General features: G+C 52.3%; 1 protein-coding gene and 1 long non-coding RNA gene across 2 annotated transcripts; one reads left to right on the top strand and one right to left on the bottom strand.

Annotated features, from left to right (window-relative positions):
* The first annotated feature begins 3,042 nt into the window (after positions 1 to 3,042).
* LOC119114934 (putative inorganic phosphate cotransporter) lies at positions 3,043 to 19,363 on the top strand. The gene is made up of 11 exons (XM_037238989.1): positions 3,043 to 3,305; positions 6,474 to 6,574; positions 6,928 to 7,136; positions 10,938 to 11,171; positions 11,689 to 11,776; positions 12,124 to 12,347; positions 12,759 to 12,914; positions 13,408 to 13,537; positions 15,584 to 15,697; positions 18,690 to 18,817; positions 19,172 to 19,363. Exons 1-11 carry the CDS (start codon positions 3,280 to 3,282, stop codon positions 19,361 to 19,363), a joined length of 1,602 nt encoding a protein of 533 aa, XP_037094884.1. The 5' UTR covers positions 3,043 to 3,279.
* A 2,448-nt stretch (positions 19,364 to 21,811) lies between these two features.
* LOC119090393 (uncharacterized) lies at positions 21,812 to 25,444 on the bottom strand. The gene is made up of 3 exons (XR_005093219.1): positions 25,316 to 25,444; positions 24,748 to 24,850; positions 21,812 to 22,240 (listed from the first exon to the last, which is right to left on the bottom strand). It is a non-coding gene; the product is annotated as an uncharacterized LOC119090393 (long non-coding RNA).
* Between the last annotated feature and the right edge of the window lie 857 nt (positions 25,445 to 26,301).

Genomic DNA, 26,301 nt, shown 5'->3' with positions numbered 1-26,301 from the left:
TGGGTTGTTCTAGATTCGGTGACTGAGTGGCAAGTACTGCTATTCGTAGCAGCCGTCTAATAAAGCGATTAACCATATCAGTTGGTCAGCATTATCAACATAATAACTAGGGGCATACGCAAATAGCAGGCCACGGGGGCACTTGCCTCCCCTACCAAAACTATGACAGGTGTTTGCATTCGCGTGACTAGATGTTGACAGATCAACATTCTAGGAAGACGCGTACAAATCAGATCAGGAACACGCTGCGTTGTTTTGCGACACGCAAGAAATTGCGTCCGCCTGCGGTGCGGTTAACTTGATTTTCAGTGAAGCCTTTTGAGTGAAGCTTGTTGTGCCCCACCATTGCGAAATCCTGCGTGCAGCCTTTTTAACATGATCACCCCGCTGGAACACCGTAACTTGGCTGCACTTCAACTTTGCACCCGTAGGGTATCTCTGGATTCACTTAATGCATCGACGAATTGCACTAACTGTGCCAAAACATAGTCCCCTTTGCGTCCCGCCTTCGTAGGAACATCAAACAACACTGCATAAAATTTAGAACGGACAGTGGCAGAAGGCTTGTGCACATCAGCACAATAATGAATGGGACCATGGCAAAGGGGTCTTTCGGCATGCCGTGGACTGCCATCGTTTTACCTCTATCTGTGCCTTTTTACGTTTACCTTAACCCTGTTAATCTTTACCTTTTTACCTTGAACTTTTTACTTTCGCCTTCTTACCTTGGCCTTTTTACCCATACCTTTTGACCTTCACCTTTTTACCTATACCTTTTTGCCTTTACCTCTTCACCTCTCGGACGCTGAGCGGCGTAATCGACCCAGCAGTCACCTCATCAAACACCGGTGTTTGCCCTCTGATGCGAGTGACGCTCGAGGCTGTGCATGCACACTCCACTGAGGACATTGCACATGCATGCACACTCCACTGAGCACTACCACTCGGACATTGTAGTCAGCTGCTCCCCTTCATTAGAAATGATGTGCTGATGAAAGACCGGCTGAAGAGCAGATGCCCGCATAGGGCATCTTTCGCTACATGATGTATAACAAGTCTCGTTGGCATTGGGCTAAGACTCACGGCGACCAAAGCCCTTTTGCTGAATGAGCCAGCAATGCCAAGTGAGATGGAACGATTAGCGATGACTGGGAGCTCTGGGTCGCTGTCACGATGAATCACCCAAGACATTGGTGGAATAAGTTTACATTAAACCTGCTACTTCCGTGTACCGTACTGTTTCAACAACTTGCATGCAATCTGCAGCCTGGTTGACTTGCTTTTAAATGACAGTCATGCCCTTGCTATAGAAGGAAATGAAACACCAGTCAAAGAAGAAGATGTGGCTTAAGTATTTTCCATGCCAACACGCACAGGGTTGCGAGCTCTATTTCAGCAGCCTGCAGCAGAGATATTTCCTGTCGGGCCTGCCACATCGGTGCATCAGCCACGTTAAGAGCAGTTCCGATACGGGGCGGGTGGGCCCACTCTTGACTGTCTATCACAGCCATGCATGTCTGCTGATACCAGCGATGTTCAGGGTCGTACATGTATGCTTGCACTTATCGGGCCCCACTCGGCCGAGGTTCATTGTCATGTCTGAGTGTTTTTTGCACCACCCAAACACGTTCTTACATCGTCTGTGTTTAGATACCGATATGAGAGAATCGGGCCGAACAAAGATCAAGGAAAATGATCTCCCTACTGCAAAGTTCAGTCTAAAAGTGTTTCAAACACTTTCGACTCTCCCAAAATGTCTTCTCGCTGCAGTCGTCTAACGTCCTAGGCCAATGGATTGATCCTGCGAAGTTATTACATGATGGAGATGCTTCTGAGTAGTAACCTAAAACATCTATAAATTTCATCGGCTTTGACGCTGCCTCTAATACACCACCGTCAGTGTGGGCCGGATGGCGAGACGTGACCATTGTGGAACTTGAAGATCTGATGAGATCACCCACTATCTCCATATTGAAACACACGTTAGCCTGCGGCTCAAAGTGGCGGAACTGCGCTGATTGCGCCAGTTTGGTCGGACTAGCCAGCAGTGACGCGGACCCGACGCCAGCTGGTCCTCTGGGTGTGGTAGGGTTGACTGCCGCGGCGATGGCCACAGGACAGCTGCACACGTGGTGGCAGAGGCGATGCCACCGGCGGACGGTTGTGGAGGACGGATGGGGAATGGGAGGGTATAGAGGTGGACGGTTGTAGGGGACGGATGGGGAATGGGAGGGTATCGAGGCAGGAGCCGATCCAGGGGAGAGGCTATGGCAGTTATGCTCTTTACTTCCGAAACCTACACGGGGAACCTATGGGGAAAGAACGGCTGAGGTATCCTTAACATTGATGAGGATATCAGGAACGTAACGGACCTCCAAAAGCTTTACGATGACTTGGACGCTCAAAAATGACACAAGAACGCAGTTCTGGGTCCGCCCATGAACAGAGGGTGACTGAAGTCGATTTCTTTACATCATAAAACCTTAGCCGCGAGAGCGTGATGCCGATTTTTAATATGACGTCATGGGTCCCACCAGCACAGCTTACCGCGCTGGGGCGGAATCGGTGCCGTGATCCCGTCAGCATATATCCGTCAATGGGTCAGCTGGGGTGGGATCGCTGCCGTGATCTCGTCGGCACGCATCTGCCGATGAGCCGGCTGGGGTGGAATCGGTGCCATGATCTCGTCAGCACGCATCTGCCGGTGAGTCGGCTGGGGTTGGATCGGTGCCGTGATCTCGTCAGCACACATCCGCCGATGAGCCCCCAGCGCTCGCGCGTCTCAGGACAGCCGCAATGACACACGAGGTATCGCTCGGCTTTCGTCACGAGCCTTACGCAACGACATACTAGAAATGAATCCGTCTGCCTCCCTTCAACTACAAGCGGCACGCGGTGTCCCCACCGGCCATGCGCACCGGGAGCGACTGCACCCGCCGACACACGGAAGGCGCTGTGTGCACGCCGCGCGCCAGATAAACAGGCGTATCTGGCCGATCAGGGCGGCCCGCGACGGGCGCAGCGCGTCGCCGGCGGCAGTGACGCCGGGCAGTGTCCCGGGCACTCACGCTCCCCGCGGAGCGACGTCGGCCGGGTCAGGTCAGGTCAGGGCAGCAGCAGAGGCCCAGACAGGTCACAGGAAGGTCATAGGGAGGTCAGCAAGAGGCTAGCGGACGACCAGGTGAAGTTCAGTCGAAGTCAGCGGAGGTAGAAGTCAGGTCGAGAGGTCATCTGAGTGTCTGCAGAAGGTCAGCAGCCGCAAAAACCGACTACGTCACCATGGTGTGGTTACAGAAGCGAAGCAGGTGAGCGCGCGCGGCTACCATTGCGTGACAGCTAGTGCAACGTAGTGGCGGACATAATGCACGCAGCTGGCGCCGCGGCTACCATTGCGTGACAGCTAGTGCAACGTAGTGGCGGACATAATGCACGCAGCTGGCGCCGTGGCTACAGCTCATGTGCTGTTCTGGAGCGACGATTGCTAAAAAGACTGAACGATTGGACCTCTCTGCCCTACGTTTTTTCTGAGGAGTGCCACTGTAACACAAAACCTATGTAATAGACAAACGGCATCCAACGTCCGTCCGTCTGTCCGTCTGTTCTTGCGTTGTTCCGTACCCATAGCTCAGTTGAATGAGATGCCTGTCTTTCGATTCGTCGAACCGTTCTGGGGTCGGCTCCAATAGCCTTAAACACTCGCTGAACTATTCTCTGACTAAGTTATCCTCGAGCATTACGGCACGGGCTTTGCCGCGAGATTCTGCCGTTGGCCCTAAAATTCAGGATCGCATGTTGGCAACAAGCACTGCTTAGCGTGGGCGCTAATCCCACAAACTTATCCTATCAAAAATGCTCGAACTAGATCCGAAAAACTCACATTGTGACAGCAAATATTCCCTCTCATCACTGCGCGACGATGAGTCAATTTTTGTAAATAGTTAAGGGGGCTGAACCGATGGACCAAGGACCTACCTACCATTTTTTCCTCAGCGAATTTAGCCCACTTTATTTTGACGAAAGACAACTTATGTTTCAAGTTTTTAGCTCATCAAAATTTGTCTGAGCGGCATACTAGTCATGCAGGCGCGTATCTATAGGGAGGGGGAGGGGGGGGGGGACACTGAAGTCACGTGTCCCCTTTGATGAGGAGAAAGTGAAAATTCCCCCTAGAGGACGCCCGGGGGCACTGAAGGCACTCCTATGTGGCAGCCGTGGGCGGCGGCACCTATTTTGTGTTGCGGGGACGGACACAGGGTTAGTCATGGCGAACCTAGATCATTGCAATACTCCGGAGCTTCCTTGTTTTCTTCACAAACATTGGCGCGTCTCATGGCCTTAGTTGTCCTAAGTTTACTGCATCGTTTATCCCCGCTATGTTTGCGATTTCTGTCTGGGGGTGGAAGAAGCACCGTTTTTATTTCGAGAGGTGTGCTGTAGCATCGTTACGCGCGCTGATCTATACGACAAACCCATGTGGTTTGTACCTGTGGGTGGTAAACATCCGGCTAATAAACAGATCCAGCTGCGGGGTTTTAAGGCCAAACCATGAGGCCAAATCACACGTCTTGCACAAATTTCATCTTTTATCCTTGGTTGTAAGGCACAGCAAACCGCGTAAAAACTGCTACTGTATTCAGGTTAAAATTTTTACGCCACACGCGAGCGTCATGCGACATTTGGGTCTGAACTGGGCATCTTTCCCCATTTTCCAGGTCAGCGATGTCATGACATCGACGCTGGTAATCAGAACATAATCACAAGCAGCATTAGCACCAATACCCAATCATGTACAACGACGCCTGCTGAAGAATACAAAACTACCAATGCTTGTATGAGATTGAGGCTGAAAGCAAACTGCTTTAATAAGATGGACACAAATCCGCTGTAGTAAAGCGAAGAGGTTGATGCAACTGTAGTATAGGGAGTGCTTGTACTTTTAACCTAACCGACACAGGCAGTATAAACTGCTGTTGCTCATCTGATGGGAGCGTAAATTTTCGCTGATTGAATGTATATCATATTATGTAAGCCATTTTCGTTTCATGTGTGCTAGTTCTTCATTACCATAACACAACACAATGATATATGACCAGCATACAAAATAGGTGTGCCTTTGATGCGTAAGATCGCCCATCATCAAATGGTATCATTATCTATTGCACACGGCAAAGCACTTCTTCCTTGCACACTGAAAGTTTGACTTTTTCCCGAATCCTGACTCCATACAATGGTAAAAGAACGCAGCCAAAAATGACAAGCACATTGACCGCAGGATTCCAGATGAAGTTTATACATTACCCTGACATTGCCTCCCAAAACGTAAGGGATGTTAAAAACAATACCACAGATTTAACCCATGGTGTCGATTTATTAATCCAAGTTTAACTGAGCGTGACTGCTTCCTACGCGACCACCTACGTGACAGCTTCTCCGAACCCGCTGGCTGCTCTGCACAAAGTACTCGCAAAAAGAACGTATATTGCCACGCAGGCGCACCAACCGTCGTAGGGGAAGCAAAGCTTCGGCCCGGCACTGAAGTATGCTGACCACGGACGTGACGTGACGAGACGAGCAGTGGTAGGTTCGCCTTCCGGAATACGTGTCTGTACATGGCCCGTCAAAAACGTCATGTCTTTTCGTGCTATTTTGATAAGGGATCTAGGCGAAATAGATCAGTTGAACATGCATTACTATAATGAGATGCTGTGTTCAGAATGCTGGTAATGAATTATGTTCGGCGCGGATTCATTTTGAAAATCGGCCCCACAAAGTTTTTGTATTGTTTTCCATATTGTTTCTCATTTCTAGCCGGACTGGATCTTTTATATGAACGAACAACGTTGAGTGATCATGACACCTTACAGCAACACAATGCGGATTTTCAACTTGAAGTAAAACAACTTTAGCTTTGTAGTCTACCATGGGTAGAGGACCAAAGATCGTTTGACATGAAATTCTCCACGAAGCAGGTGAATCAGGGGAATCAATATTATGCCTGAGCTGCTTGGTGAGACAAAGCGTCTGTGCTTAAGTTTGAAGGACAAGACGAAAAGCAAACGTCAAACAGAAAATGGTTTACCCCCAATGTCTCGAGTTACCGCTCGTTTGAGGAAATGATCTTGAGGTTACGGGGTGAAGTTGGTCCGCTGCATCCTCCATGTCGAAGCAGTACGAAGAAGGATCACAGATGATGTCTTTGTGTGATAGATCACTTTTCCCAACGCTTTTTTAATATGCCAGCCAAAAATACAGGGTGCCGAGCCAACATTGGGGGGGGGGGGGGGGGGGAGACACAACTCAACAATAGAGTTTGGGAGTGGACAGGGCCCTCAAAAAAGCATACAAATTGACACCCACACAATGATCACTTGAAAACCGCGTGCCATCGCACCATACATAATATAAGACATTGCACCATGGTGTTGTATGTAGTCGTATCCGACACATTACATCCGAACATCTTCCGCGCACAGCCCAGCGCCGACCGAGGAGGAGCCATGCCTGCTGCACGAGAACCACCAGTACTACGGGGCGCTGACGGACGGCCCGACGGACGTGCTCATGATGCCGAAAGGTGATCCTTGATGGATCACGAACGGTGATCCTTGCCGGAGCCCGTATTTTGTGTTTAAACGAATGCGTAGCTATGGATCAGAGCTTAGGAAAGAGTATGCGAGGATACAAGACATTATTTCAAACCAGGCGAGATAATCGAATGCATGCATCAAAAGCTGTACAAGGTGTAGCAAACCTGACCTGAGCTGACCTGACTCAAGCAGACCTGACATGATATCATGGGCCAAGAGCTACCCTGAACTAGATCTAGCCAGAACTAGCTTGTTACTTTGGCAGAAAGTATGACGTATACTGCCCAAACTCGGCCGATTTCTAGTCCATGGAAACATGACCTGCCCGACCTGTCCTCAGGCTGGGGCGCGCGCCACACGCTGGCCCTGTTCGGCTGCCTGGGCCTATTCGTGTCGTACGCGCTGCGGGTCAACATGTCGATGGCAATCGTGGCCATGGTGAACGGCACGGCGCTGGCTCTGACGGCGACCTACAACAGCACCCCCACCGGCGACGACGACTTCTGCCCGGGCAACCGCAGCTGGCAGCTGGGACCCGAGCTGCCTGAGGTCAGAACACACCTGGCCACTCTGGGTGCTCCAGCGCAGCGAGTTCTGGACATTCTAGGGGGCGTCATCGGACACACTTTTGTCTCAGGACACGGAGAGCCGGGGATAGCTTGGTGAGCACTGGCAAGAAAAGAAATACGACAGTTAACTATTATTATTTTAAAATCAATAAAGCACTCAGCCTGGGCCAGCAGAGTAAAGTTATCCCCAGTCGTTATGCATGGGCGATGGTGCTGCCACCCAGCGGCAAGAAGGAAACTCAGCTTACGCATTGCGCTCGGCTGCAAATGGGCGGACCCAAAGGGGGAGGGGAGGGGGGGGGGGTCGCGGGGCCATGACCCCTCTCCCTTTGGCCCCGATGGGGCCCACTGGCTTCGAGGGGGCCCATGACCGGCCGAACAGGTGCAGTTTTTTCAACACTAAACGCAACAGAACTGGGTATCTCTGGACTTTTAGCTGACCAAGAACAGTTATGAGTGAAAGTGAATGGTCTGTAAGAACTCAACAAATTATTCAATGATTGGAAAAGTTGTAAACTGGAAATTTTAAGCCTCATTACACTGTCTAGGGGCCCCATGCCGTTTCCGGGGGACCTATATGCCCACTTGCAGGATCATTTCGATCGTTAAGGAGCGTTCCACGTTGCCCTTCATTTCTTCGCATTTGCCCGGAGGACCTTGCGCTGTTGTTGGGGCCCTTCCTGTTAGCGTGCCGGGGCACTCTTGTCAATAACGGGCCCTCCCACGGATTCTTTCCATTTGCCAGGAAGGCTCTGTGAGCTATAGCCAGGGTCCCATGTCTTAAACTGCCGGAGTCTTCTCGGTTGCTCAGGGGCCCTTCACGTGGATCTCGGTTAAAGTACCGACACACTTGCGGTATACTCATGGGCCCTCTACATTGGTCTAGGGCGTTTCTAATTCCCTGCCACTTGCTTAGGGCCCTATACTCTTATCGGAAGCCCATCTGATGGCCTGCTTGCGCACACCCAGCCGTTCGGGGACCCTCCACACTGGGCCTTGGGTACTTATTTTCTGAATGTTGGGCCCCATGCTCTTACCGAGGCTTCATCTGTTAACCCGCTCGGGGACACTCGAATGTTCGGGGGTCCACTACATTGTGTCTTGTGTACTTCCTATCTGAATGGAGGGGCCCTACGCATTTGTTGGGGACCCCATCTGTTCACTGCTTCGGCCACACTGGATTGTTCGTGGCCCTATATTTTGGGTCTTGGTGTTTGAATTTAGGACCCCACATTCCCGTCTGGGCCACTCGATTATCTGCTCGGGTATACTCCATCTTTCGGGGGCCCTCCGCACTGGGTTTTCGCTACTTCTTATTTCAATGGGAGTCCCTACGCTCTTGTCGGGCCCCCTTTGATAAGCTGTTCGGACACATTCCATCATTCTGGGGCATTTACATGGGGTCTTCGGTGTTTCCCATTCGAATAGAGGGCCCTACGCTCTTGTTGGGAGCCCTATATGTTAACCTGCTCGGGCGCACTCGATTGTTCAGAACACTACACATTGCGTCGTGAGCATTTCTTATTTGAAGGATGACCTTAGGTTGTTGGCGGCCCCATCTATTCAGCTGCTCGGGCCAGTGGAGGCTGCAGAGGGTGGGGGGAGGCACGGGACCATGGGATGACCAATAACCATTGTTATCAAAAGTAAGAAGCTCATAAGTAAACGAAGACCGTTCTTCGCTGATTGAAAAAGTGTTGCTTGAGGGAAATTTTGGGGTTTATTACGCTGTCTATAAGCATTACGCTGTTGGTTGCCTGGTCCTATATGTACACCTGCCGGATCAATCTGATCGCTAAGGAGCTTTCCACGTTGTCCCTGATCTCTTTGCATTTTCTCGTAGGGCTCAATGTGCTGTTGGGACGCTATCTGCCTCCATACCTGAGCACTGTTGATCGATCAGTTTTTCCTCCACGGATTCTTCCCATTTGCCCGAAAGGCTCTAAACACTTTTTTTCCGGGAGCCCCATATGCCAGGGTACACTCAGTTGCTCAGGGACCCTTCTTATAAGTCTCAGGTTCTTTCCACTTGGTTGGAGGGCCTTGTGCTGTTGCTAGGGCTCTTATAAGGTAAGACACGGAGGCACTCAATGCTCAGGCGCCCTCTAGTTTGATCGAGGGCTCTTTCCCTTTGGTGTCCTGTTCGGAGGACTCTTCACTCCTATCGAGGCTTGTGTTGCTAATCTACCCGTGCACACTTGATCGCACAGAGGTACTAATCCATGGTCTTGGATAATTCCCCTTTGCTCGGAGGGTCCTGTGCTATGGCCGGGGCTTTATATGTCAGCCTGCCGAGGCACTACCGATCGTTTAGGGGCCCACCACGTTGGCCTTGCGTCTTTCCGCTTGCTCTGAGGACCCTATACTTGTTGAGGGCCACTTTGTTGGCCTCGCGCGGCACCTTTGATCGCTCAGGTTCCGTCCCTATTAGCCTTGGTGCCTTCGCCTTAGAGCAGCAGCCAAGTATGCGCCGATGAATTTTTACGCGCGATTGCCGAACGTAATTTTACGTGCCACCAACGGCGTATGTGTCATTTCCATTGGCTATTGAGTGTGTGACACTTATTTTACTAATGCACCGTGTTCTTAACATATTTTTAAATGCTGTGATGTGTCATACTTCTCAATGACAAAGGACAAATTCCGCATTAGTCACCAGCCATCAGCTGATTACATCGCCCAGCCGGCTAGCCGTAAATACATAAACTAGGAATGAAGTCCATGCTTGGTTTTGATGGTTGTTAGCAGCCAACTCAAGTTTATTTTGCCTATTGTTCCGGAACGATCATCCTCAAAATCACAGCATTTAAAATGATCTGTAGAAAATGAGCGGGCTTTACCTGCATGCATGCGTGACACGCATGCATACAGATACTATGCTTTATAGGGCTGTGCACAGTAGGACAGGTTTCCGTATTTATTAAATAAATTAAGAAGTAAATATGTACATACAGAAATATATATACATATTACATACAACTTGTCTTAAAATGTAATGACCGAAATACAAGAAGCTTTTGGGGAGGGGGTCCCAAACTCCAGGGGACACCACAATGTCCTGTGCCCCCCCCCCCCCGCTTGACGAAATCCTGGATCCGCCTCTGCAGCTGCAAGATAATATAGGCCAGAATAGCCTATAAAGGCCCCATTTATTCTGCGCTTTATTCCTCCATTGCGCAGCACGCTGATATAAGATAAAAGTCGAAAACAATATGCAAGGGTGTCGTTCTGTAACATCATTGGGGCTAAGAGGGGCTTTTGGGGCTTTTGCCGCTTCTTTCCATGTCGAAACAATTCTTTTCAGAATTGCGGAGACATGAGCCCCCTGAAGCATCCAACGGACAGTCTCGGCGTTACGTATTCGCACAGTACTACATCACACCAAATATGGGTGTTGTGTAACAATCTCACGTTCTGCGCGTCTCGAAATATTCTCAGTTGGTTAACATGAACATCAAAACGCCTCCACTCTTCCGACCACGTACTAGGCCTGGGCGAGGACCGCAGCAGCCCGTTCTGCTCTGTGTTAACAGACGGAAGCGGCGGTACAAGAAGGGAAGGGGCGGTACAATAGGGGAGGGGACTGTGAGCTAACTCACACCGCTCCGCAGGACGGCCCGTTCGTCTGGAGCGAGCTGAGGGAAGGGGCGGTACAATAGGGGAGGGGACTGTGAGCTAACTCACACCGCTCCGCAGGACGGCCCGTTCGTCTGGAGCGAGCTGAGGGAAGGGGCGGTACAATAGGGGAGGGGACTGTGAGCTAACTCACACCGCTCCGCAGGACGGCCCGTTCGTCTGGAGCGAGCTGACCCAAGGCGTGATCCTGAGCGCCTACTTCGCCGGCTACACGGTGTCCCAGGTGCCCGGTGGCCGGCTGGCCGAGCGGGTCGGCGCCGTGCGCACCCTGGCCGGTGGCATCGGCGCCACCGGCCTGCTGACCCTGCTGACGCCCGTCTGCGCCCTCTACAGCCTCCACGCGCTGGTGGCCGTCCGGGCTCTGCAGGGACTCGCCAGTGTGAGTAACGCCCCAGGCCGGGTACCACGCGTGCTATGGACTCGGTTAGCGTGTCCCCCTCCCCCCGGTGCCCCCTCGCGTGGAATAATGCGTGCTCCTCCTGAGCAGCTGTTGAGCAGCTACTTCAAATAGCTATGTTGGTTTCAATGCTTGCCGTCCGTCCAGTACAGTGACGGCAAATTGCTAGACGACGCTCGACTTCGTTGACAGACCGTTCACATCACACTGTTTCCACATTTCTTGGGGAAATCTTCTGTGTCATTGCATAATAACGACAATGGCTGTATGTGGTGACATTATATATATATATATATATATATATATATATATATATATATATATCTATATCTATATATATATTTAAGACGCTTAAGTACATACTGCATAACGGCCTTTCAAGACAAAACCAGCCAACACTTGTACAAACGCGGACACGATGGACTGTGTGACCCCAGCACTGTCAGGCGCCGCCCTCCCGGCTGCAGCGCCGCCCCTGACCTGACCTCGTCACCTGCAGGGCGTGGTCACTCCGGCCGTGCACTGTCTGCTCGCCCGCTGGGTGCCGCCGCTGGAGCGGAGCCGGATCAGTACATTCGTCTACGTCGGTCAGTGGGCGCGCCGTCGCGTCTCGCGCCGTGCCGCTCTGCAGCGCAGGCCCGGGCTTGGGTCCTGCAGTTGAAGCCCGAGCGCCGGCTTCCCCAATGGAAGGGTTTCATTGAGTTTTACCTGTGCCGGGTCCCACCTGTTAGATACCACATCAGCGAGGCATGACGCACGATTTGGGAAGCTCTTACTTTGAGATTCTTTTCTTCACGCCTGTTTCTTGTCGCCTCGCGTGTCACGGCACCTTCCTGCCGTTGGACGCCTCCCTCTTGCCGCCCCACGCCCCCTTCCTCACGCCTCACGCCTCTCTCCTGCGGCCTGGGACGTCACGCGTCCCTGTCTGCGCCAGGCAAGCAGCTGGGCACGGCCGTGACGATCCTGGTGGCGGGCCCGCTGGCCAGCTGGAGCTGGGGCGGCGGCTGGCAGGCCATCTTCTACGTGACAGGAGGCCTCAGCCTGGTCTGGTGTGTGCTCTGGCTGCTGCTGGTGCACGAGAGGCCCGCCGACCACCCCCGCATCACCTTCAGAGAGCGCGTCTACATCTACACCCTCACCAGGCAGAGTGCGGAAGAGGTAGGTGACCGTGTGCGTGCGTGCGTGCGTGCGTGCGTGCGTGCGTGCGTGCGGGTGCACGTGTAAGCGCGTACGTGCGTGTACGCCTCACCTCATGAGAGGAAGCTTGGCATCTTTTCGCGAGCCGCAGTTGGGTGGATGAGTTCCGACGTTCACGTTGATTAATCGAAACCGGATGACAGGTTGTGGCAGGCAAAGCTCTTACAAAGCAAACCTTGCCTAGCAAACGCAAAGTCTGCCCGTGCCTGGCAAGGGATTACTAAAAGTGAGGCTTCATAGACATGCACGTTATTTCAAGTTCCCCCCAATGGCGACAGGCACTGATGTAGGCATGAAACCTGGGTTACGAAACCAGTTACAGCGCGTACCCACATCGCTGGATTTGACCACATACTGCTGGACCATTTTTAGACGCAGCCCTTGGACTTCCCGTGGAAGCAAGCTCTCCTGTCACGACCGTTCCAAGCTCTGGTCGTGGTCCACTTCTGCGAGAACTGGGGCGACTACCTCATCATGACGGAGCTGCCGACGTACATCAGCACAGCGCTGCGCTACCCACTCAACACTGTGAGGGGCCGCTGCACGCGCGCCACACAGGCCCGTGGTGGCGAGCGCCTGCAACGAGGGCGTCACAACCTAGAACGTTGGTAGAGAGATCCCATTTCGCAATGCTTGTAAAAAGGCACCGAGCATATGAATGTTTATACCCATTTGGTTAAGCTTATCTGTGCTAACTTACCTTTTTGCTTTAGGCTAAACACACAGCAATCTCTCGTACCTACCTCTTGATTCGCATCTCTTCGGACTCGCACTTACTCGCAGGCTCCATCACAGGATGCACGCTAAACTGACCAACGGTGACGGTGTGCCACCTTGCACGACACAAACAACAAAAAACAACAGCGCAACATCATGGCCGACACCGTGCCAGATCGAACGTCGTGACTCCAGATCAGATAACTCGACACCAGATGGGACAACTCGACACCGAATGGGATAAGTCGACACCTAGTCGAGCGGTGTACAACGGAGCCTCAACCTCCGTCCATCCGTCCGGCAGAACGCCATGTTCTCGGCGCTGCCCCAGCTGGCCAAGGTGGCGTTTGCCGTGGGCGTGTCGTTCGTGGCCGACTGGATGGCGCGCGGTCGGCTCAGCCTGACTGCCAACAGAAAGCTCTGGAACTCGGTCGGTAAGTCAGCCAATCACGGGCTTCACGGCGCCTTCAGACGCCTGCTTCCGGCCCTGGGTTCGAGTCTTCCTCAGGGAAGCTTTGCGTCTGGCCTGGACCACTGTTGTCAGTCTCGACATGCGTTGACTTCACTCATGATATGTTTAAATTTGATTATTCCGGTGGAGACTATCGCCAGCTATTCATGGATCAAGTGTTAGTGAACTGCTTACGATATTGAGAGCCTTTGAGCCAGTTTGAATCTTTCTGTACACATTTTCAGACACGTCCCATAGTAGCATGCAAAACCCAAAATGGAGAGAACACCACCAAGACTCACGAGAGTGTACATTTACATAAATGCTGCAATATCCACACACGACAAACTATACACCAAGCCTCACTGTTTAGACAAGGTCTTTCCAAAGCTAATGAGCGACACAACGGCAAAAACTACAAATTACAAACTACACCATGACGAAACGTTTTTGTTACGCAATGGCCTCCACAAAACTTCCGGCAATGACGATCCTTGGCTTTTTGCAAAATTGGAATTAAAAGAGGGATATTGTCACGTGAGATCTGACTATGATGAAATTATCTCCTATAGGGGTTCAGCCGATTTGTTTTGGGCGGCACATATGTGCTTGTCAAATCTTAGTCTAAATGGTCATTTCGACTTCCCTATGTAAGATACATGTGTCACATGAAAAACAAGCATCAAATCTTCACTCGACCGTCAAGCTCACCCTGGACGTTACTCACTCATCAGAGGAAGTAACATTTTGGGACGCGCTGGTATAAGTTGATGTGGCCTTCAGATGACCGACGGGATTTTGGACAACACCAAACCATTCAGGAATTACTGTTGACGGTGCACCATGCCTGTCAATATCAACAAAGAACGGTATTCGCTCGGAATTAAGACGAACCATGAGATTGTCGTCCAGCGAAGACATCAGCTTCCATTTATACCCCAATATCCAGACTTTTGCTTAAGGCGAACGACTATAATTTTTTTACTCGCGCACTTCATCAAGAAGCCGTCCATCCGCTCCAACGTCATCAGCCACCCCAACACCAGCGGCGGCAGCCGCCTAGATCTGAAGATTTTGATAGATTTCTTACTCTTACTTATGTCGATGAGATCATGTGCACATAACTACCCTACCGTAAAAATAAAAATGTCAATATACGGGATGCGTCGCAAACACAATCAAGAACGTAAAAAACCTATCAGTGCATGCGGACTTTTGTGAACCTGAGTGGCCATCTGGTAGACGAATGCGTCACGCGTGCTCAGCGGAGCTGAAATGAAAATGTTTGACGTCTGGTGTTGTATATCGTGTTTCTTGTGCTATTTGTTTGAGCAAAAGGGAGAATGTCTCTTTCGTAAGGAAGTCAAAGCGACAAATTAGGCTAACATTTAACGAGCATATACTTGCTGTTAAAATACAATGGCTGAAACCCCCAAAGACGGCCGTTTAATCACAGGCCATTATAACCACCTGACGTGGTGGGAATACTCTAGATTTTGTAGAAAAACAAGAATCATTATCACCATGGCTCATCTTGTAATCTGTTCCAAACCGATACTTTGTGTATAGTTTGTCGCGTGTGGATATTGTAAAATTTGTGTAATTGTTCACTCTGGTGCCTATTTGTGGTGTCTTTTAGGTTTTGTGTGTGACCATGGGCGGTGCCCGAAACCTCTATCAACACATGGCTTCTAACTGTCTCAAAACTCTCAGTAGTGTAAGGTGTTAGTTAGCAGTTCTTTCATGACAAACTGATTGATATGTATTACATTTGCACTGCGCTAAACAACTTTAAAGAAACAAACATTGGATCGCATATAGACTACTCTCTTGTGAATGTCATACGCAGTGTGATGAGGCCCATCAGGAGTGAACGACACAATGATAAAAACACGCTCTTTAACTTTCATGCTTTATTTGTTTTTTGCCCATCAGCCAGCGTTTATGATCGGTCAGATTAGTCACTGATTGTCAGTGTATGGATTTCCCATGCTATAGGCAGTTAACGTGTTTTGTGTGTCACACACAGGCCTGTACATTCCGGCGCTGGCGCTGGTTGGAGTTTCCTTCGCAGGGTGCCATGATGCTCTTGTCCTTTCTCTGATGGTCGTCACAGTGGGCTTCAACGGCGGTGTTCTGTCAGGTTAGTTTAGAGGATGAGTCAGAAATAAAACACTAGCCGATGCGACAGTGGGCAATATTTGGACAACACTTAAACAGCAACGACAGGTCGATGTAATTCGTGTGGCTTTTCAGAGGAGTGCGAAGATATCTAGCTCGTGCTCTAGTCGTGCTGGAAAATCAGTTCTCCTGTCGCATTCAGCTATTCATTAGATATTGTTAAATTTTGGTTCCAACGTATCCAGGCAGAAAATTGTGGCAGTATAAGTGAAATTTGCATGCGTTGGGTACTATGCCAAGAACCTTGGTGCGGGTTGAGGAATCTGTAAGAGACAAGGGTTGCGAATCGTCTCTACCAATGTATTCTGATTCATATGAAGACTACCCTCGACGTCGAAAAGGCCCTCCAGACGATGAACAGTGGTGTAACACATACATAGACCCTTGCACCGGCGAGTCAGTGAAAGAAGAATACACTAAAACCTTTGAAGTCTCATGCGGTCAGAAATACGAGGTGGAAAAGTGCGTTGTTACCAGAAAGCCGCCTGAACCCGATCCCCCTTGTTCACCGCCACTTCCCAGGAAGAGGTTTTATAGGCCTCCACCGAAGTGTTGCCAACCCTGCTGCAAACCCGCGATTCCACCATGCCCGCCGCCTGTCAGAAGAGGCTGCAATTCCCCACCGCGTGTTCCCATGTCCGGACAGTTGACGAAGGTAGAGAGCAAGCTCGGCAAATTGGACTGCAGGTTTCGTAACGTCGAAAAGGCCCTACAAGACGCCATCATAGCTCTCGGTAGGCTTCGCTGAGTGGAACACACCCAAAACATATATGACCTTGTTCCAGTAGCTTCCTGACCGAGCCACAAAATGAAACAGCTCAGCAACATCCGGCAGTTGACAGATATTTGGGTGGTTGTCTTTTCAACGCATATTTGGAACTTCCTAGAAAGCTCGCTATGTTTACCAAAAGGGTTGTAAGTTAAACCAACTCAGCCAGATGTAGCTTTCGTAGGGAAGGACTTAGATTGTTCACTGACATTTTACGTCTGCATTATTGTGTTTCGACTCCTGTGTTTTGTATGCTTGCCGCGCAAGACGTCATCAATGCTGCAATATATTGAAGTTGTATTGAAATTTGACCCTGACTGCAGGTTTTAGAAAAATGCATGCGATCTCAAGCCGGTTTCACGCTGATTTAGTTCATAATTACGCAAAGTAAAAACGTGATGCATGTGCTTCACGTTAAAAATGAACCATACATATGACGCTGCAAACTGACGCTCAAGGTAAACTACAACATTGACACGTGACGAGAACAGATGATTCATTACGCATCAGTTCTTTACGACTTATCTAGGCCCTACCCAGGGGATGTCATCCGTACAATTTAACACTATCGAAAAGTGGCAACATCGAGCTGCGTGAGAAAAGTGGTAGTCTGGACACAAAGCCGGCATGACGTCATATACAACATATTTGATGACATCAGTGGAGCGGAAACAGCTCATTCAGTCAGCTGGCTGCTGTATCGCCCATTACTTTGAATGTTGGGCATGTCTTTTTGGTGGCGTGCGGACGGCGGTTCACGGTTGGACTGTGAATAAGTGGTTCACAGTTTTGGCATGCCTTTTAAACATACCCGTTAGCTATCCTTGGCCCTGCTCCTGTTTGGACGATTTGCCCTTTGGTTTTCCAAAACGAGGTGTGACGTCATCAATGCGCTCACCTTACGATATTTTCTGAGGGCTGGCGTGCTACCTGACTGGCATGCTAGCCAACAGTCACCTATTTAGCGTGTTGCAAAGTTGAGCGCAGTCATACTTTGCTGTTGTACAAAATTTCGTTTTCTTTTTTTGTGCCTCAGCAGCCTTCGCCGAGTTCATGAAGCACGTTGAGCTTCAATGTGTATGAGTAAATAGATTTCGCTCTTGACGATTTACTTCTGCAATCCCCCGAGGTAAAACTTTCGCCATCAGTATGTAATGTATGGAGTCGTCATACCCCTCCATCAGCAGGCTCTATTCACGTCGTCCATGGCATGGATCAGTCCCGGCGAGGACAGTCGACCATAAAAATTCATAAATATCTATGAAGCCGCGTCCACGAGCTTGTTCAGGTAAGACCAGATTAGTACAGGAGCATCATTGTGTATGACCCAACTGTTCTCTCCATGTGTCTAAACACCTAGTAGGCATGCCGATTACCGTTCCACTGATCAAGCCGCCAACGAGGCTGATCCGTCTGCATTGTGGCAATCGGCCACGTGCAGAGATAGCCTCCTTCCCTCTCCATGTGTTCGTGACCGATTGGCGGGGGCGACCTATCACGGTGCAGGGGCGGGAGAACGGTTAACTGTCAGACGGACTAGCCAATAACCATTGTGCACTGGCCCTGTGCCACTGCATACAAAAATATGTAAGTGACGGGTTGCTCCACTCTAAAAATGTTCCACCGCCAAAGCCGAACGCGGTCCGATTCGTGGCGCTCCCAGCCGTTCGCTGCCATGCGGGGGCTCGGCGCCACGCCGCCGCCACGGCGCCCCGTAACCGTGGCAGGAGTCGTACCTTATCTGGGCTGCGTCGGCCGGCCGTGCAAACAACTGCTCCGGGTAATAAGGCCAGCAGGCCAAGCTACGCGGTACAGCGCGTTCCAGGTCATCGCCTCAAGTATCGGTCGAGGGTTCAGGCCCCATTCGCTGGGTGAAGAGTCCCGCCGCGACTGCTGCTGGCGAAGCCGTACCTCCACTGACTGAGGTGCATGCGACCGAGTCTGCTCCGCCGACTGCTCAGTCTTAAAGATCACAACTCGTGACACCAGCCATCTCCGAAGGCGAGAGGGTGTATGAGTATGCGCCGGCGTGTCCCTTCCTTCACTGACTCACGCGAATGATGGGAATGACGGGAACCTTCACGGACGGGAATGTCTCAGTTCTACGCACGATTCGTAACACTAGGCGCTCGTCACGCCTCTTCACGCCCTCCACCAGTAATCCCCCCCCCCCCCCTCCCGACAGGCTACAACATCAACCACATGGACCTGGCGCCCAACTTTGCCGGCACGCTCATGGGCCTAACCAACTGCGTGGCCACGCTGGCCGGCGTGCTCGCGCCGTTCCAGGCAGGCTACGTCCTCAACCAGCAGGTGAGCACGTCCGCTACGGCCGGCGAGTACGCCCGACCCGGCTGCAGGAGGCCACACGAGAGGCGGCACGGAAGAGCGCTGCACGAGCTATTAGTTTGAAGTGATGGTCCACTGCTGTCAATGTCACAATGTGCGATTTACAATTTCGTTTGGCCCGAGAGAGCAAGAGGTCTGCTAATGAGGCACGCCTCAGTCCGCCAGGCGGTGCATGACGGGGCCCTCTTCCATGTGTGCATGGAACGAGCAGCGGTCCCAGTCGGAACATCTCGTCTCATTGCCGTCCTAGTTGTTGGACGTGAAACATCTAATAGTGCCCACAGCGTTCCCAATCTGACAGTCCCTGGTGCTCCTCAGCCCTCCCTGGCCAACTGGCGAACGGTGTTTCTGACGGCGGCCGGTCTCTTCGCCTTCGGCAACACCATATTCTGCCTGTTCGGCTCGACCCAGCTGCAGCCCTGGAATGACCCCCTGCCGACGCCCTGTCTGCCGGTGGAGGAGGACCAGCAGCAGATCCAGCGCAGGGTCCGGCAGACGGCTGTCCTGTAACCGCAGTGTTCGTGACCCCACACAAAGGCGCCCCGTGCGGACGATCACGGGTCCATTTTGTATGCTTCCAGAGGCGTATCCAGGCTTTGATATCGGGGAAGCTGCTACGGCTACGGCTATGGAATGGCTTTGGTATATAGGGCAGCACATCACTGCCGCATCGTTGATTAGTCTCGTCTTACGGAGGTGTTGCCAGTAGTTTAGAGGCCACAACTCCTGATCGCGATACGATGTGCCCGCGGTTCGCCATTGTCGCCACCCACAGCAGCCACCCCACTGATGAGGACGGGGTGTGACGGCTCCGGCTCGCCTCTCAACGGGGAACCTTCAGCCGGCTCGCAGCGGACTAAGCCGCGGGTGCAGTGGCAGCGGTGCCAGACCGATGCCAATGGCGTCCTGCCGCCGCCGTACTTAAGGAGCGGCCACTCGCCCCCGCCTGGTACGCTAGCGCCTCGTGCCAAGCTCCAGCGCCTCGCCAGCGCCTGGTGCGCTGGCGCTGACGCCAAGCGCCAAGCAAGACAGTATGCTTTGAGCGGGCCAGCTGTAACCAGATGCGCGGGGCAAGTGGTCTGCGGGTCTGTTGATTGTGGTCTGTGGGTCTGTTGATGCCGCCATTCATCATGCGCGGTCGCTTCGCTTTCGATGACAATTTGTGGATGAAAGCTCCATGGCTGAGAAGCGAGAGGCCGCGAGACAAAGGCTTCTCCACAGAAGAACGGGAGAACAAGTGCTACCGCTTATTTTGTAATTTAACATTATGCACCAGTAGCCTCTCACGAATGTCATCTTGGAAGCGATTAAATAGCGCAGAAATCGCTCAACCAAGGCTACTAACGAGACGGTGGGGTCCCAGGAAAGAGTTACGCTCATGCGTGTGTGACATGCAGCTCGAATTAAGTCGATGATGTTCACGGCGCACAGGTCTCAAAGGCATCCAGCCGTAATGCGGGAGTATCTTTACCTGATCGCGAGAGATAAGCGAGAACACAGACATGTACGATGGATCATTGACTTCGCTGAGATGTGCATGATTGTGCAAAGCCGCTTGCGTTGTGTGTTTAACGACATGATTTGCCTTCCGACGTACTCCAGCTGAATGACCTCTCGTTTGGCTTGTCGCTTACGTTTGATTTTTAGACGAGTACCTGTTACTGCGCGTAGCTCTATTTCGCCATCAGGCCACATGGGCCTGCCGACGAGAGACGTGCTCTAGATACACCGCAGGATGTACTCACCTCACTCGTCGAGCGCTGGGCGAGCTTCCGTGTCGCTCAGGTAATGCCACTAGGCATTAACGGTGCCACTAGGCATTACCACACCGTTATATTATGGTATATGTATTTGTATTGCCGTCGCGAACTTGCCGACAGGAGATGTGACCAGCCATGTCTACGTGGCGAGTGCTGTTGATCGCTGCTCTGTGATATGCAAAGCATATTGGGGCAATATGCTGTTGCCATGAAATCGAGCTTTGTTATTAACTTTCGAGGAAGGACGTTTGGGAAATGCTGTGTTTGCAATGCTATCACGCTTATGGTCCCACATAGCTGGAAATATATCAATTAGGTTCCGTATCCAATGCACGATTCAGAAAAGAAACGTGAGTGCCCGCTGCTAACCATGATAGCCCCTGATGAATTTGAGAGCTGCTTATTCGCGCATGCCTGTGATTTTAGGAGCTGTTTCCACCAAGTCGCCAAGCCAAACCGATGCACCATCAGAATAGGATTTAATCATGGTCGCCGTTTGGTCATAAGCCAGAGCGTGGGCGCATACTCCGAGCATATCACACCTAACCGGCCTGTCTGTGACGTCCCGTCCACTGGTACATTCGTCCCGCGCGCGTCATATGACCTGGCGCAGGCAAATACTTGTTCAGATGATCTAGCGCGGGCAAATACTTGTTCCGATGACTAGCACAGCAAACCGGACCAAGCCTTTTCCCGCTCCGCGGCCGAGCGCATGCCTCCCAATCGGTAATCGATTACACCAGCAGGCTCACCTCCGCCGGACACGTCAGCTCCGACCAGTGCCTTCCACACCATCAACCCAGACCACTGCCTCACTCACCATCAACCCAGACCACTGCCTCACTCACCATCAGCCCAGGCCACTGCCTCACTCACCATCAGCCCAGGCCACTGCCTCACTCACCATCAGCCCAGGCCACTGCCTCACTCACCATCAGCCCAGACCACTGCCTCCCACACCACCAGCTCTTCAAGGAGGCTTGACATGTTGACATGTTGACGTGACATGTCCCTCCACGCCACGCAAACCTTGGGTTGGTTCACAAACCACATTAGAGACACAGCCGGTGCCTTGCACTGGTTTGGAGCCTGGTCTAGGATCTAAATCACACATGGATCGGGCCTCATGACCATACGAATACAACAAAGCACCCGCTGGCGGCAAAGACGGGACGGCTTACCCGCCGAAAGGCTTCGCTCCAGCGAAATCTCCAGTCACTATTGTCCACCCCACCGCACCATTGCTGGGTGGCGTGGGCCCATATCACAGCTGGGAACGCCCATACTTCAAACTAAGCGACCAGTTTTAATCCTGATGCCGTTATTCTTCTGTCTCCCGCCCTCACAAGGCGCGATATTTCCGCAGCTCAGCATGCATACTGCGCTGGTATCGCGCGCGGCGGACGCCCAGCGCACGCCAGCGAGGAGTTTGATTCTGGTAGTGGTCGGCAGGTACATCCGATGGGAGTTGAACTGCTCCCGAGGCGACGCTCCACGCATGTGCGTTCTCTCGGACACCAACGACGATCGGGTGTTGGCGAGGGGTGTAGGCGCAGCTGATGGTAGCGACGCCCGTGGCAGAGCTGTGAGCTGTAGCTTTCTGAGAGACCGCGAGATGGCTCTGAGCCTGCGGCGCAAGGGAACGAGAGGCTCTAATTTCGGCCACCAGGGTACGAAGCATGCATACTGCCATTAAGCTCATTAGGCTATAAAACAACACTAGCACTCTTACGTATGACTGTTGACATTATTTCGAAGTCACATGATTATAATCTATGTCATACCAAAGTTGTGTCCACCGGAAGCTGACGATAAAACGTGAGCCGATCGGGCATAACGAGGTCAAGAGTGACTACATCCGACGCTGAGAAGGAGCTCGCTACCAATAATCATCAAAGCAATCCCACCCTTTACTTCAAATGATTTTTTTGCGTTAGCTGTTGAATAATAAGAGAAAAAACACAGGAAACTCTTACACTCTTTTTAAAGCACCCAGACCTGACACTTACATCACCTACCTAACATATAGCCGAAAGGTCATAAACGGCAAGGACGGTTATCAACCTGTCCCTTAAATATTTCGACTTTGGAATATTCCCTTGGTTTGCATGAAGGGCGGCAGAATGGTTCCTTCGATGCCCCCGAAGGCCCCCAAGTTCATGTTTCATTGGTATTTGTCTCGATAATTTCACTAACATTTATGCCAATAAATTCGGCAAAACAATGGGAGATGCGAATCTCGCGAGACCTGCAGCAGCGTCTTGAGCCCATGCTCGACCGAGGGAATACATTTTAAAGCTGCAAGGGCCTCTGCAAAAAAACATCGACTAAATCCAATAAGTAGAGCTAACATAAATGAAACTAACTTGTCCAGGGGCGGGGGGGGGGAGGGGGGAAGGCACTTGAGCACGTGGACACCGAGTGTGAGAGGGAAGGCACCGGAACACAACACCACAAGCGCGACGGGCGCTGGAACACGCGGGTAACGCAGATGAAGGGGGGGGGGGGGCACCAAAACACGCGGCACCCAGGCGAGGGATACCAGAGCACGTGCGCCGGAGCACGCGGACAGCGTGAGTGAAACGGGCGCCGGAGCACTCGGACAGCGTGAGTGAAACGGGCGCCGGAGCACGCGGACAGCGTGAGTGAAACGGGCGCCGGGGCACAGAACACATCAGCAAAACAACAGGTGCATGGCAGCTTATGATTTCTCCTCGAATCTCGAATTTGAAGTCATGGTATCTTGTGGAGCTTGTCTCGAAGTAAGGGTTTTTGAATCAGACAACCTCACTGACGATATACTGAACTCCTTTTGAGTGTAAATGAAAGGGGCTTTTGGAACTGCATACAAGGTATGCCTCTGCGAGCAGTCTACGACACTACCTCCCCACACACCACACAACACCCCCTTCCTGTTTGAACCTCTCCGCACTTCTCAAAAACCTAAGAAACTATCTAGCTCTGAGCATGGTCCATGCATCGTTCTCAAGTTCAAAGGTCGCGGGAAAGACCTCGCGGAACACCTGCGCGTGGGTTTAGGGCTCCCGTCCACTTCGAGGCTTTAGGTGCGCCTCTGTGTCGACCCGGGACAGCCCATCGCTAGGACATTGGACCGATGCTTTGCCGCGGACAGCGTGAGCAAGACGGCGCCAGAGCACGCGGGCAGCGTGAGCAAGGCGGGCGCCGGTTCGCTTCGGTTTGGGTTAGAGCCCCTTTGGCCCGTAGTGACCGTTTCAGTGCCGTAGAATGAAGGGTAGCGGATGCAAATTGGGAGAGATACATGCACCCGAAGGTTTTCATCTGATGCTAGGGCCACGAAGCGATCCCTTATATGGGGCATGTGCTACATGGGGTATGTGCTCAGAGCTCGAACAGAGTAGGAGCCTCCGCCAGAGGCACCTAAGCCCGCTGGTGGCTGATGCAAGTAGAATAAACGGAGCGTCGTGAGAATGCAGGATGAAGCAAAGTGAGGGAAGAAGGGCAGATTACATGGTCTCGTCCCTAGACAGATACTCTAACGCTCGGTGGTGAGGTGTCTTCAAGCCCAAGAAGAGATGTGCTCTAAGCCCACGTAGGGGAGCTCCCACAAAGTCGAGGCAGGCTGGTGATCTAGCCTTGACAGAGAACCGGCCCAATGTCCTAGCGATGGGCTGTCCCGGGCCGAAATAGAGGCGCGCCCATAGCCTTGAAGTGAGCAGGAGCCCTAAACCCACGCACAGGTGCTCCCTAGGGTCTTTTCCGCAACCTTCGAAATTGAGTACGACGCAGGCACCATGCTCAGAGGAAAATAGTTTCTCAGGCTTTTGAGAAATACGGAGCAATTCAGACGGGAGGGGGAGGGGGGGGGGGGGGGGAGGTGTTATGGACTGTTCGTGAGGCGCACCTTGTATGCGGTCCCAAAAGTCCCCTTCATTTACACTCAAAGGGAGCACGGTGTATCTTCAGTGAAGGTGTCTGACCCCGAGAGTCCTTGCTTCAGACGAACTTTACGAGCTGCCATGACTCCAACACCAAGACTTAAGAAGAAACCATAATCTGCCATGCACCTGCTGTTCTGTTGATGTGTTATCGTTATCTGTTGTAACAGCTCGCAAGCTAAGCAAAACGCTAGAAAGCACGAGCAGCAGATTTCACCTGGAAGAAGCTGGCTCCGATGTTCAGCTTCTGAGGTGTTATAGCGAGCTTCATCGTAGTTCATCAGAGTACTCTTTGCGCCGCGTTCAGCTCCGCAGGGCGTCTGCGCAGAAGAATGACGAATGGTGGCAGACATGCGGCTCTAAGGACCATCACGCTCCGCTGCTCCCACACAGCGTCTAATGCCTGCCCAAACAAAATCGTAAGACATCCACAGCATGGATTGTGGCGACCCCCACCGCAGGGCAAGAGCCCGTCTCTCCGCACCAGCATCTGGGCTGTCTGCTCATAATAATTCTGGGCAGCATCGAGGCATCTAGATGCAAAGTGAGCAGAAACAATCGAAATGACTATAAGGAGCAATGCCGGTACAATTCGAAAAGCCTTCACATGAACAAAAATTAGCGATCGTGTTGAAGCTGTTGGAGGTTTAACGAGTTGATGGGTCCACGAGTGGGTTCATTTTGATGTTCGGGATCAACGCGCGTGTAAAAAAATCAATACGTTTATCTGGGCGCATCGCTCATACCAGCTTGCATTGATGCTATGTTTGCTGCTACGCACTGACCTGGGGTAGACGGCTGACATAGCAGAGGCACAGAATGGCGGTCAGTGCCAGTGTAGCCACCACCGCCACCGGCACGAGCAGCACCAGATACACCATGCCGCTGGGCGGCGGCGGCAGCGGGCCCGCGCCTGGGACCAGGCCGTTGTCACGGACGGCACGTATGGGGCAGCGGGCCGAGCCTTGGACCAGCTAGTGTCACAAACGGCACGTATGGGGGCAGCGGGCCCGAACCTTGGACCAGCTAGTGTCAGCGGACGGCACGTATGGGGGCAGCGGGCCCGAATCTGAGACCAGGCCAGCGTCGCAGACGGCACGAATGAGGACAGTGGGGCCGAGCCTGGGACCAGCAGGTTTCACATATGGCACGGATGGGGGCAGTGGGGTCGAGCCTGGGACCAGCCGGTTTCACATATGGCACGGATGGGGGCAGTGGGGTCGAGCCTGGGACCAGCCGGTTTCACATATGGCACAGGATGGGGCAGCGGGCCATCACACGAGCTGCAGATCGCGACCGAGGGTTTCAGATCACATGCGGCGGTCCTGGTCCCCAGTGACGTCCCTCGTCAGGGGTGTGCGTCAGATCACATGCGGCGGTCCTGGTCCCCAGTGACGTCCCTCGTCAGGGGTGTGCGTCAGATCACATGCGGCGGTCCTGGTCCCCAGTGACGTCCCTCGTCAGGGGTGTGGGTCAGATCACATGCGGCGGGTCCTGTGTCCCCAGTGAAGTCCCTCGTCAGGGGTGTGCGTCAGATCACATGCGGCGGTCCTGGTCCCTTAGTGGACGTCCTCGTCAGGGGTGGTGCGTCTCAGAATCACATGCGGCGGTCCTCGGTCCCCAGTGACAGTCCCCTCGTCAAGGGGTGTGCGTCAGATCACATGCGGCGGTCCTGGTCCCTAGTGACGTCCCTGGTCAGGGGTGTGCGTCTCAGATCAAAGCGCATTGATCCCCGCCTATGGGTGATGATCATTGATCAGGAGCCGTGCTT

Source organism: Pollicipes pollicipes, unplaced genomic scaffold, assembly GCF_011947565.3.
Source record: "Pollicipes pollicipes isolate AB1234 unplaced genomic scaffold, Ppol_2.1 Scaffold_3087;HRSCAF=3621_pilon_pilon_pilon, whole genome shotgun sequence".
Classification (NCBI taxonomy): Eukaryota; Metazoa; Arthropoda; class Thecostraca; order Pollicipedomorpha; family Pollicipedidae; genus Pollicipes; species Pollicipes pollicipes.
This window is presented reverse-complemented; position numbering and strand designations above follow the sequence as displayed.

Bases quoted from the DNA above. Each gene is read 5' to 3' on its own strand.
- LOC119114934 (XM_037238989.1), top strand. From the start codon at position 3,280: ATGGTGTGGTTACAGAAGCGAAGCAG. The intron at 3,306-6,473 runs GTGAGCGCGCGC...TTCCGCGCACAG, and splicing joins TGGTTACAGAAGCGAAGCAG to CCCAGCGCCGACCGAGGAGG. The intron at 15,698-18,689 runs GTTAGTTTAGAG...CCCTCCCGACAG, and splicing joins CAACGGCGGTGTTCTGTCAG to GCTACAACATCAACCACATG.